This window comes from Ranitomeya imitator, chromosome 3, assembly GCF_032444005.1.
Source record: "Ranitomeya imitator isolate aRanImi1 chromosome 3, aRanImi1.pri, whole genome shotgun sequence".
NCBI classification, from domain to species: Eukaryota; Metazoa; Chordata; class Amphibia; order Anura; family Dendrobatidae; genus Ranitomeya; species Ranitomeya imitator.
Genome location: NC_091284.1, coordinates 169,507,760 through 169,519,893, shown reverse-complemented (window position 1 = coordinate 169,519,893; position 12,134 = coordinate 169,507,760). Strand labels below are relative to the sequence as shown.

General features: G+C 45.8%; 2 protein-coding genes across 4 annotated transcripts in view; one reads left to right on the top strand and one right to left on the bottom strand.

Annotated features, from left to right (window-relative positions):
* LOC138673046 (uncharacterized protein CXorf38 homolog) overlaps window positions 1-4,415 on the bottom strand; it is a 67,105-nt gene extending 62,690 nt beyond the window's left edge. For all 3 annotated transcript variants that reach the window (XR_011319802.1, XM_069761604.1, XM_069761603.1), the window contains exon 1: window positions 4,209-4,415. Coding sequence is in view for 2 of the 3 variants with exons in the window: in XM_069761604.1 (XP_069617705.1) it covers window positions 4,209-4,409 (201 nt within the window). In the remaining variant the exon portion in view is untranslated. The remainder of the gene's footprint in view (window positions 1-4,208) is intronic.
* A 212-nt stretch (window positions 4,416-4,627) lies between these two features.
* DYNLT3 (dynein light chain Tctex-type 3) overlaps window positions 4,628-12,134 on the top strand; it is a 74,071-nt gene continuing 66,564 nt past the window's right edge. The window contains exon 1 of the mRNA XM_069761601.1: window positions 4,628-4,772. Within this exon, the coding sequence (XP_069617702.1) occupies window positions 4,746-4,772 (27 nt within the window). The 5' untranslated portion in view covers window positions 4,628-4,745. The remainder of the gene's footprint in view (window positions 4,773-12,134) is intronic.

The window sequence follows — 12,134 nt, the reverse complement described above, 5'->3', positions numbered from 1 at the left end:
TCGGGGAGGAGGGGGCGGAGTTTCATCCGCGCATGCGCGGTTGGAAAAAGCTGAATCGACGGACAAAAAAAAGTTGCAAGCAACGGTGACTACCTCTTGAAGCTCATCAAGAGAATGCCAAGAGTGTGCAAAGCAGTCATCAAAGCAAAAGGTGGCTACTTTGAAGAGAACCTAGAATATAAGACATATTTTCACTTGTTTCACACTTTTTTGTTAAGTATATAATTCCACATGTGTTAATTCATAGTTTTGATGCCTTCAGTGTGAATGTAAAATATTCATAGTTATGAAAATACAGCAAAATCTTTAAATGAGAAGGTGTGTCCAAACTTTCGGTCTGTACTGTATGTTCCAAATTAGCCATTGTACTTTCGTAACAGAACACGTACACCCAGGGAGTGTAGCAACTGTCCTGAACTGTTGACATTTTTTTCTTTATTTATTTTTTGTCTACACAGATTAATACGTAATCAGCCTTGGGAGTTGACAAACAGGAATGAGTTTACAACAATAAGTGACAACCGAGAACAGGTTAAGTAGGTTATTAGGGTGAGTGCAAGGGGAAATAAGGGTCCAGGGAGGAATTTTAGACAATTTTACGCAGATTGATGAACACTCAGATGTTTAGAATTTCTCCTGTAATCTTTTTTCAGCTTCCTACGACACAGGACTACTTCTTCCAAGTTGTTTGGGTAGAGGTATGATTCACACCAATCTTTCTTCAGAAGATCAAATTTGTCAAAACACTTCCACCCTGCATTACGGATGTTTACTCAATGTATCAAAAAAGACAGGAAGGATAAAACTGTGTTTTATTAGTTTAGTTAGATTGTGTTTGTGTAGAACTGTGACTAAGATAATAATCAGATCACCCTTTATTAGTAATCGAAAGAAAAATCAAAGTACCTAAATGGGATAACATACAATGCAAACCGTGCCCACATGAGCAGCGAACGCTTCTTTTTGGGGTGGCGCTACGACTGTTCTCATGGAGCTGATTAGGCAGAGCGGATAATCAGGTGCTGCACTTTGTATAGGGCAGTGATCAAAATCACAAACTCATCATAATCAAGAGCGCTACGTCATCTCAAGAACACAGCAGCTGATGACAAACTCGTCTGGACTGCTGCACTCTGCGGAAGAAGCAACCCAGATAACAGAAGAAGAGTAGCCAGAGAGTGAAGACAGTATTGAATCAAGTGCTGTGGACATACAGGCGCATCTCACAAAATTAGAATACCATTAGTGATGAGCTTGATTACATGTGGGGATTCCTTAGCAACCAGGCAACCCCAACATGTACTCAGCCTGGCTAGCAGCCGTAAATCATCCAGCTGCGGCAAGAAAAACTAAATCTTCAAGCAGTCATAAATACTCGGAGACCACCCGAGCATTCTCTGGAAAACCCGAGCAACGAGTACACTCACTCATCACTAAATGTCATCAAAAAGTTAATTTATTTCAGTTCTTCAATACAAAAAGTGAAAACTCATATATTAGATAGTCATTACAAACATAGTTATCTATTTCAAGTGTTATTTCTGTTACTGTTGATGATTATGGCTTACAGCCAATGAAAACCCAAAAGTCATTATCTCAGTAAATTATAATACTTCATAACACCAGCTTGAAAAAATGATTTTAAAATCCGAAACGCTATTCTACTGAAATGTATGTTCAGTAAATGCACTCAATACTTGGTCGGGGCTCCTTTGGCATCAATTACTGCATCAGTGCGGCGTGGAATGGAGGTGATCAGCCTGTGGCACTGCTGAGGGGTTATGGAAGCCCAGGTTGCTTTGATAACAGCCTTCAGCTCGTCTGCATTGTTGGGTCTGGTGTCTCTCATCTTTTTGACATTACCCCATTGATTCTCTATGGCGTTAAGGTCAGGCGAGTTTGCTGTTCAATCAAGCACAGTGATACTGTTGTTTGTAAACCAGGTATTGGTACTTTTGGTAGTGTGGACAGGTGCCAAGTCCTGCTGGAGAATGAAACTTCCATCTCCAAAAAGCTTGTCGGCAGAGGGAAGCATGAAATGCTGTAAGATTTCCTAGTAGACGGCTGCACTGACTTTGGTCTTGATAAAACACAGTGGATCTACACCAGCAGATGACATGGCTCCCCAAACCATCACTGATTGCGGAAACTTCACACTAGACCTCAAGCAGCTTGGATTGTGGCCTCTCCACTCTTCCTCCAGACTCTGGGACCTTGATTTCCAAGGTCTATTCATGGAGGATGAGAAGCCCAATACTGGACTAGTGTAAGTTACTAAGGTAGTCCTAGCAGTCCTCAGGCGCAAAAAACTTGCCCTACCCTGGGTGCTGGCAACCCACGATACGCCGCTAAGACCAGAGCTTGATGTACTGTGGCAAGTGACCATATGGGTCTGTGTCCCACATATGGTTTGGGGTGGCTACTAGAAGGCAAGGCATGTAGTCTTTTCCTTAGGGTGGTTTCACACTTGCGTTTTTGTCTGCAGCGTTTTTTTTCAAAAAAACGCATGCGTTTTTTTCCTATCTTTAACATTGAAAACGCATGCATTTTTTTGTGTACGCGTTTGGTCGCGTTTTTTGACGCATGCGTTTTTTTACTGCATGCGTTCATTTTCTGAAATGCTACTTGTAGTATTTTTAGAAGCGTTTTTTGGACCAAAAAAAAACGCATGCGTTTTCATGCGTTTTTTTGGGGTCAAAAAATACATTGGAGTCAATGGGGACGCATGCGTTTTTTGGTGCATGCGTTTTTTGCGGTAAAAAACGCATGCGTTTTTTTATTAAAAAACCAGAAAACACACTGATATGCCACCCCCCAACATAAAGGTGATAAAGGTAACCTAACCCTACCCATAACCCTAACCCTACCCCTAACCCTAACCCTAAGGGATCCTAACCCTAACCCTACCCCTAAATCTAACCCTACCCCTAACCCTAACCCTAAGGGATCCTAACCCTACCCCTAACCCTACCCCTAACCCTACCCCTAACCCTACCCCTAACCCTAAGGGATCCTAACCCTAATCCCTTTACGGTTAGGGGTAGGGTTAGGGTTAGGGGTAGGGTTAGGATCCCTTAGGGTTAGGGGTAGGGTTAGGGGTAGGGTTAGGGTTAGGATCCCTTAGGGTTAGGGGTAGGGTTAGGGTTAGGATCCCTTAGGGTTAGGGGTAGGGTTAGGGGTAGGATCCCTTTAGGGTTAGGGTTATGATCCCTACCCCTACCCCTAACCCTATCTGTTTCTGTTTATAGTGGGTTATTTTTTTTTGATGATTGGCAGCTGTCACACATTTCTCAGCATGTATTTAAAAAACGCAAACGCATGTAAAAACGCATGTAAACGCGTCAAAACGCCGCGTTTTTTCACCACATGCAAAAACGCATGCGTCAAAAAAACGCAGCGTTTACACGCGTTTACATGCGTTTTTTCACCATGCTTTTTTTTGCATTTTTTACCGCAAAAACGCACCCCAAAAAACGCCAATGTGAAACCAGCCTTACTGACTTATGGAAGGCAATGAAGCGATAACAGTATCTCCCGAGTCTAGGTGTTCATCTGTATCCTATCATGTACATAGTTTTGGAGAACTGTACCACTTTGTATGATTTGACTTTGGTCATTTCATATCAAGTGATCCAAATCTGAATATTTTTTTTACCCCATATCTACGGTTTGTTTTTTTCCTAAAGTGCTACTTTAGTGAATCACATAAAAAAAAGTTTGCATTTTTTCTTAATTAGTTCATAGGTTTCTAAAGTTTTGAAAAAGTGAATTTTGGCCTTGTATGATGTAACTTTTTTTTTTAATCATATCTCAGGTTGGGAATAAGATAAAGAGGTGGTAGAGGCACCGTTTTATTTAGAACAGTGCGGGCTTTAATCTGATATGTCACAAGACTATGTTGATATTTTATTTTTGAGGAGTGAAATTAAAAATTTTGATGCGCAATTTTGAAGAAAACAATATGTTATAAAATTTTCGAAAAAAGGCATATGTGTTACCTGAGTTACATTTGTACAAGGATTCAAGTTGGGCTCTACTTAGGGTCATATATTATATCTATATTTCGGTTGAAAATCTATAAACTGTGCCCCGACACGTAAGTGTGACTGTATGGACAGGTGAGAGCGGCTGGTATCACTGTTCTTGTAGGGCGCTATGGCGGGCACCTGTGCACTTCTGACAAATCCTGGCTAGCACCTTCCTCTTACCTGCTTCCCCTTCGCCCTGCAGCGACATCTCCTCTGTTTTGGCACAGTGATTCTGTCTGTCAGCTGCTGGTGAAATGTCTGCATCTCCAAGGTGATGTATTCCTGCAAGGGGTTCTGCAGCAGCAGTAGGCAGTGCCCGGCCTTCATCCAGTTCTTGTACTCCGTGCAGTTCAGCCTGGCATGCAGCCCGTGCAGTGCCATGTTACCTGTGCACACCTGTAATGCTGATATAACCGAGACTCCCGGGTAGGTAGTGATGTGATGGCTCCTCCCCAGAGAACACGGTACAGTGGCAGAGCTGCCTCCATGAGTAATGTGAGAGGAATGTACACACTGTAATACTCACATCTGACCACCAGGTGGCAGCACTGACACGCTGTAATCGCGGCTCTACCGCACACAGCGCAGGCGCCTCCTCCACAGAATGACAGAGGCAGCAGAATACAGGAAGCCGGGGCGGGACAGAGGAATGTACGGCCGCCTGTATACAGCACAGGACCATCACTGCCTGCACACCTGCACTAGTGCCTGAGCAGCATGGAGGACCATCAGCACAAGGCAGAGGTAATGTACCCTGTACTGGACGCCTGGCATCAGCACCATAGGGCATCACATCCCTCTCTTGCTGCATTCTAGGAATATTATTGGTTTATCACACTTCCCAGTGGCAGCTGGAAGGTCTCCCAGTATAAGAGCTCTGGAGACCCCCTGTGTGATGACGAGCGCTGACGTGTTGTGTCATCTGTGCTACTATATGTAGGATGTGGATGATATAAGCCACTATTCACACTGCATCCTCATGGAGAACCGCTTCCCTGTTCATATAGTGCCGCCACGCTGTGCTGTCAGGGTGGGCAGAGCGAGGATGTCCGTATAGGCTGATCCATATATAATGCCCCCTGTTATAGACGAGCCGTCACATCTCCGGACATGTCCACCCTAATAAATATTGATATCCCCCCTAGATAGTTTTGCAGCATACTTTCTTAGGCATGTGTATTGTGCTTGTGTAGTCGTTTTAGCTACTTTCAGATGAAGACCCTTGTCAGGCACCGGATGAATGCAGACATGTAACAAGGGTAGCGATCGGTGCACAGTAGGGTGAGAGGTGGCATCTACCATAGCAAGAGCCACAAGAACTTCAGCGATGCCGATCTGAAAACACAAGAGGCAAAACCAAAGCATGAGGATGAGCAGCAGTGGGCTCTTCTTGACCCTGCCCCATCTAGAACTACATCTGTTGGGGTTTTGCCGCTCCAGTTGGGTGAAATTATCACCTATCCATAGTATAGCTGATAACTTTTAAATGGGGGGAGGTTTGGCTGCTGGGAACCCCACCAATGGCCAGCACTGGCCACTTTTTATTTTCAGTGGGGCAAAAGATGAGTGATTTGAACCTTGTTTTTTTTTATTTCTTCATATTTTTGAAAACTTTTTTTTAACTTTTCACTGTATTGAATAGTCAGTGCCCTTAGGAGTCTTGCTTGAAGCTGCAATTGTCTGATTGCCTGTGCTACACATAGCAGGTCTTCAGCACTGAAATTGTGATTTCTTATGGAGTATAATAATGACAGGCATGGAGTCTTCTGCAGACCCCTGGCTGGCTGACAATCCATTGGCTCCCCCTGATCACGTGACACAGGTGCCTATAAGTGGGATTTGTGACACGCTTCAGGGTAGAGTGTGTTAAATCCCGCTGTCAGAGATAGACAGCGGGATTTAACTTGTTAAGAGCCCTGGGTGGCGCTTTGATTCACCCGCTGCAGGTAAAGGCATAGGACGGCTGATTAAGGCCGGGTTCACACTTGCATTTGGCTGGTCTGCGTATGGCTCCGTACTTCCTCCCTTAAGCTACGCCTATGCTCCGCCTACTTCCGCATGCATCCTGCGTCGTCCTGCGTACCTATCTTTAACATTGGGTACGCAGGGACATGCGTTGTATTCAGATCCGTCCGCATGCGGTGTTTTGACGTGCCCGCCGACCGCACGGAAACGCAACAGATTTTGTTGCGGATCCACAGCATTTTTTCCAGATGGAATTGCACCAAATCCGCAAAGGGTAGCTCAAGCAATTTTAATCAATGGGAATCCAGAATTGGTGTGCACATGCTGCGCAAAATTCCACACTGATTCCCAGCATTTTACTTTCCGCAGCATGTCAATTCTTTTTGCGGATCTGCAGCATTTCTGCACCCATTGACTTACATTGAGTCAGTCAAATCCGCAGCTAAACTGCAGGTGTAAAAAGGTTTGCGGATTTGCGTGTCAAGAATGCTGCAGAAAGGAAGGAGGAAGAGTGTGTGGGTGGAGAATATGTGTGAGTGGATAATATGTGTGTGTCTGTCTGCGGGTGTCTGTGTGTGCAGGTGTCGGTCTGTGCGGGTGTCTGCGTGTGTTGGCAGGTGTCTGCATGTGTCTGTCTGCAGGTGTCTCTGTGTGTGTCTGTGTAGCCAGGCATCGTATGATGGGACTACTATTGCCATCCGGCTATGTCTGCTGTCACATATAACAGTGACAGCATGAGCCGATGATGGGACAGTAGATCCATCATCCGGCGACTGTGTTCATTTGTAAAGCAAAAAAAAAAAATTGTACTCACCAAACACCTAATCCCCGACGCCCGTGTCTCCTGCAACAAAAATAAAATAATAAACCAACATATGCTTACCTTCCCGCCATAGTCCATTTAATAACTAGTGTCCCACGGTGATCTTAGATGTAGAACAGTCACATCGGGACATGTGACTGCTCTACCCAGCCTCCGGCGATAACTGATAGGAGGTGATCCTCCCTTAGTGCCGCCGTGAGAGTTCACTGGAGTTCGTGCTGTCACTTGCGGCACCGCTGCATGAGAAAATTCTCATGCAGCAGTGCCGTAAGTGAGAGCACGAACTCTGGTGAATTCTCAGTGATACACTGCAGGAGCAATTATCTCCTGTCAGTGTATCGCCAAAGGCCGGGTAGAGCGGTCACATCTCCTGATGTGACTATTCTACATGTGAGATCGTCGTGGGACATTCGGTAAATGGACTATGTCGGACAGGAAGTATTTATGTTGGTTTATTATTTTTGTTGCAGGAGATCGAGGGATTCGGGGATTAGGCGATGTAAGTATGGTAAATTAAGATTCAATAAAGGAGTCTGTGTGATTATTTCAATTAAAGGACTTTATTCTGGTTGTGTCTTTATTTACCACACAACTATAGGATAAGTAATGGATAAGTGTCTTGCCATTTCTGGGCCAGTTGAGAGCTGATGTTTTTAGCCTGGGGGGTGCTAATATACATGGCCCCTTCCCAAGCTAATAATATCAGCCTGCAGCTGTCTGCGTAGTCTTTGCTTGCTTGATTTTATAGGAGGACCCCATGTCAATTTTTTTCTGAGGTACCCCTGTAAACTAGCTAGTAAAGGCTAATCAAACATTTGTGAGCTGATATTAATAGCCTGGTTACCTTCATGGCTATTGGCTCCTTCCCAGAATATTAACATCAGCCTTCAGCAGTCGGCTTTCACTCTACTGGCTATGAAAATTATGCGGGAGCCCACGCAATTTTTAAATTTTTTTTAAATTTTTTTAAATAAACATATTAAATTTCACGCAGATTTCTGAGGGTGTGTTCCCACAGTCAGTAAACGCTGCAGAGAGGCGCTGGGTCTCTTTGACCTTTCCCAGCGCCTGCGCACTGCAGTACTGTGCTCTGTTATACCCCTGCGCAGGAGCGAGATGCCGAGGAGCGATGAAGAAGCAGGAGGGCGGCAGCGTAAAAAGGTGGGATGCGCCGGACCAGGACCTGCGACACCCATCGGATCAGAAAGCCCCCCTATAGAATGCTGTAGATAAGCCCTGAAAGGCAGTGGACGCATCTTATAGCAGCAAAATCTTCTGACAGGTTCCCTTTAATATTAATGAGGGTATCTGGGTGAAGAGGTTGAACAAGGAAATGAATCACTTTTTTTTCTCTTTTTAATAATATATCTTTATTTAGCTTACAAATCCGCATGAAAATCTGCATCAAAAACGCATAAAATCCGCGCAGAATTTCTACTGCATTTTCTGCCAAGACAGACAGAATCCACGCAGAATTATACACAAGCAAATCTGCAATGTGCGCACATAGCCTAACACAGGCATTTACAGGTGCTCCAGTAAAACACCTGAAACTTTATAGGTTGAGCTTGATAAAACAAGGCCTCATACAGACGTGTCATTCAAAATATAAAAGTTATTTCTGCTACAATGCAGAGAGGCAAAAATGATTACATTTACATTTACTGCGTCATTAACGTTTGAAAGCTATCCCCTGTCTGTCGGATAAGGCATAGCTTCCTGGTGTCTGGGGGTCTGACCACAAGGGCCCCCAGCGATCCCGAGAACCATGGCTCAGAAGAACCCGTGTGAGTGGAGCGTGTTTGTTCTTGCACACTGCCTCTTCATTTAACCTAATAAGAGTGCCAAAGGCCAGCCGCTATCTCCGCTGGTCCCATTATGAGTGAATGGGGCAGCAGGGCACATCATTTACCACCACTCCATTCACATAGGGCTCGCCAATATTTCTTTCTTGACTTGAAAAGCACCGCACAAAATAAAAAAAAGCCACCAAAAACAACTGCAAATAGATGCTATTAAAACACTTGGAATTTCAGCAATTTTATAAAACACATAAGATGTGTGTGATGGAGCCTTTATAATTATACTTTTTTTTCTAATTAAATAGCTGATTTTAACCAAGCAATCTTAAAATAAACATTATGTCCACTCCAAGGCTTTTGCATGACCATCATGCGAAAATACTTGCAGAGATTAAATGTCCCAATCTTTTATTTAGAAGATGTTTTTTCATTAGAACTCTTTTACATTGGAATATTATATTTGCATATTTTATTGTGAATTTATAGGTCCTGACTGATCAAAATCAGTATTGTTCACACTGGTCTTGATGAGACGTGCTTGAGTCAGATGCTTGTGATTCATTTAAAAGGTGCATGCCTCTTAAAGAATCAGGAGTGTCTGAAAATTGGTGTGCGCCTCGCCAATTACCTTACTTCACATGGGGACTGGAGTAAAATTTGCTGGGCCAGAGACACCAGCATTGATTGGGCGCCAGGCACCAATGTCACAAGAACTGAACACGAGCCCCCAGAGGGTGAGTGTCAACATGCCGGAACGGCTACGGCACGAGAGGTGAGTAGAAGCTTTTTTATTTTTGGAGGGTTCCAACATTTTGATCAAGAAGAGGTTGTGACCATGAGGTCACCAAAGGTCTTTTAAAGGGAATCTGTCCCCTACTTTTTTCGTATATAAGCTTCGGCAACCGCCATCAGGGGCTTATCTGCAGCATTCTGTAATGCTGTAGAAAGCCCCCGATGTAACCTGAAAGATGAGAAAAACAGGTTAGATTATTCTCACCCGGGGGGGCGGTCCGATGTGGTCCGGTCCGATGGGCGTCATGGTCCGGGTCCGGCGCCTCCCATCTTCATGCAATGACGTCCTATTCCTTGCTTCCTGTCGCGGCTCCTTTTTTTGCTTTGCTTTATCAGAGCAAAGTACTGCAGTGCGCAGGCATCGGGAAAGGTCCAAGAAGCCCAGCGCCTGCTCACTGTAGTACTTTGCGCTGCACTTAACAGGGCAGAGAATAGTACGCCTGCGCAGGAGCCGCAAGAGAAAGCAAGGAAGAGGATGTCATCGCATGAAGATGGGAGGCCCCGGACCGCGACGGCCATCAGACCGGACCGCTCAGGACCGCCACTACCCCCCCCCCCCCGGGTGAGTATAACCTAACCTGTTTTTCTTTCATGTTACATCGGGGGCTTATCTACAGCATTACAGAACGCTGTAGATAAGCCCCTGATGGCGGTGGCCGAAGATTGTATACGAAAAAGTAGGTGACAGGTTCCCTTTAGCTGCAGTCGTCTAAATCAGGGATTTCAAAAACATGGCCCCTGAGGCTGCTTCATGCGGCCTGCAGGCACTGTAGTCCCCTTGGCATCCATGCCCGGTTCAGGGGGCTGCCAACGGCAGCATTTTATTTCAGCTGAATATGCGTCCTTAGACACACATTCAATTGAAATAATGTACCAGCTGAAGTGGGGGAGCGGCAGCGGCGGACCTGCGGGTCACAGGAGGCAGGAGCAGGCTGCTGCAGCTAACTCCTGTGACCGTTTCTACAGAGAAATGAATATTCACTGCATTCCACGACTATGGGAGTGGAATGCAGTGATCATTCATTTCTCTTTAATAGCGGACATGGTGTTAGCCTCAGCTGCCGGCTTCTTGCAGCTGCCAGGCTGTTGTTTGTCCCAGCTACTTAAGGCAATGAATATTAACTGCTCGCCACTCCCATAGGTGCATTCTCTTTAGTACGGCACACATGAACACCCGACAGCTGCAGAAAGGCGGCTGCTGCGGCTAACATTTGCTTGCTATTAAAGAGCAATGAATATTCACTGCTATCCACGCACATAGTCCCGGCGTGGAGAGCAGTGAGTATTCCGGCAGCTGTCCTCGACCTGTAAGCAGCGCATGTTGCCACTGCCATGCGCTGCTTACAAGCGAAAAGCAATTGCTGGCATCGGTACAAGACGCTGCGTGGGAGTGCAGGAAGGTAAGTAGGATGGTTTGTGTTTTTTTTAGAATGTTTTTTCTGATTGGGGCCATGCATGCAAGGATAGGGATGAAGGGCCCATGCCTACCAGGCTAGGGAGAGGAGGCCATGCATACCAGGATAGAGATGGGGAGACCATGAATACCAGGATAGGGATTAGGGGACCATACGTGCCAGCATAGGGATGAGGGGGCCATGCATACCAGGATAGGGATCAGAGGGTAATGCATACCAGAATATGGATGAGGGAACCATGCGTGCCAGGATAGGGATGAGGGGCCATGCATACCAGGATAAGGATGAGAGGGCCATGCATGACAGGATAGGGATGAGGGGGCCATGCATACCAGGATGGGGATGAGGAGGCTATGCATACTAGGATGGGGATGAGGGGGCCATGCATATCAGGATATGGTTGAGGAGGCCATGCTTACCAGACTAGGGACTAGGGATGAGAGGGCCATGCATACCAGGATAGGGATGAGGAGGCTATGCATACCAGGATAGGGATGAGGAGCCCATGCATACCAGGATATGTATGAGAGGGCCATGCATACCAGGAGAAGGATGAGGAGGCCATGCATGCCATGATAGGGATGAGGGGGCCATGCATACCAGGATAGGGACGAGAGGATAATGCATGCCAAGATGGGGATGATGGGGCCGTGCATACCAGGATAGGGTTGAAGAGGCCATGCATACCAGAATAGGGATGAGGAGCCAATGCATACCAGGATAGGGATAAGGAGGCCATGCTTACCAGGCTAGGGATAAAGTAAGTAGGATGGTTTGTGTTTTTGTTTAGAATGTTTTTTTCTGATGGGGGCCATGCATGCAAGGATAGGGATGAAGGGGCCATGCTTACTAGGATAGGGATGAGAGGGCCATGCATACCAGCACAGGGATGAGAGGATAATGCATACCAAGATGGGGATGAGGGGGCCATGCATACCAGGATAGGGATGAGGGGGCCATGCTTACCAGGATAGGGATGAAAGGGCCATGCATACCAGCACAGGGATAAGAGGATAATGCATACCATGATAGGGTTGAGGAGGCCCATGCTTACCAGACTAGGGATAAGGGGGCCATGCATACCAGGGTAGGGATGAGGGGCCATGCATACCAGGATGAGATGGGGGTCTTGCATACCAGGCTAGGAATGAGGGGACCATGCATACAATGATAGGGATGAGGGGGCCATGCATACCAGGATATGGATGAAGGGGTCATGAATACTATAAGGGGGGGCATGTATACCTGGATTGGAGTCATTTATATACCAGGATGGGGAATATTAGTACAGAATTGACTGCATTTTTTG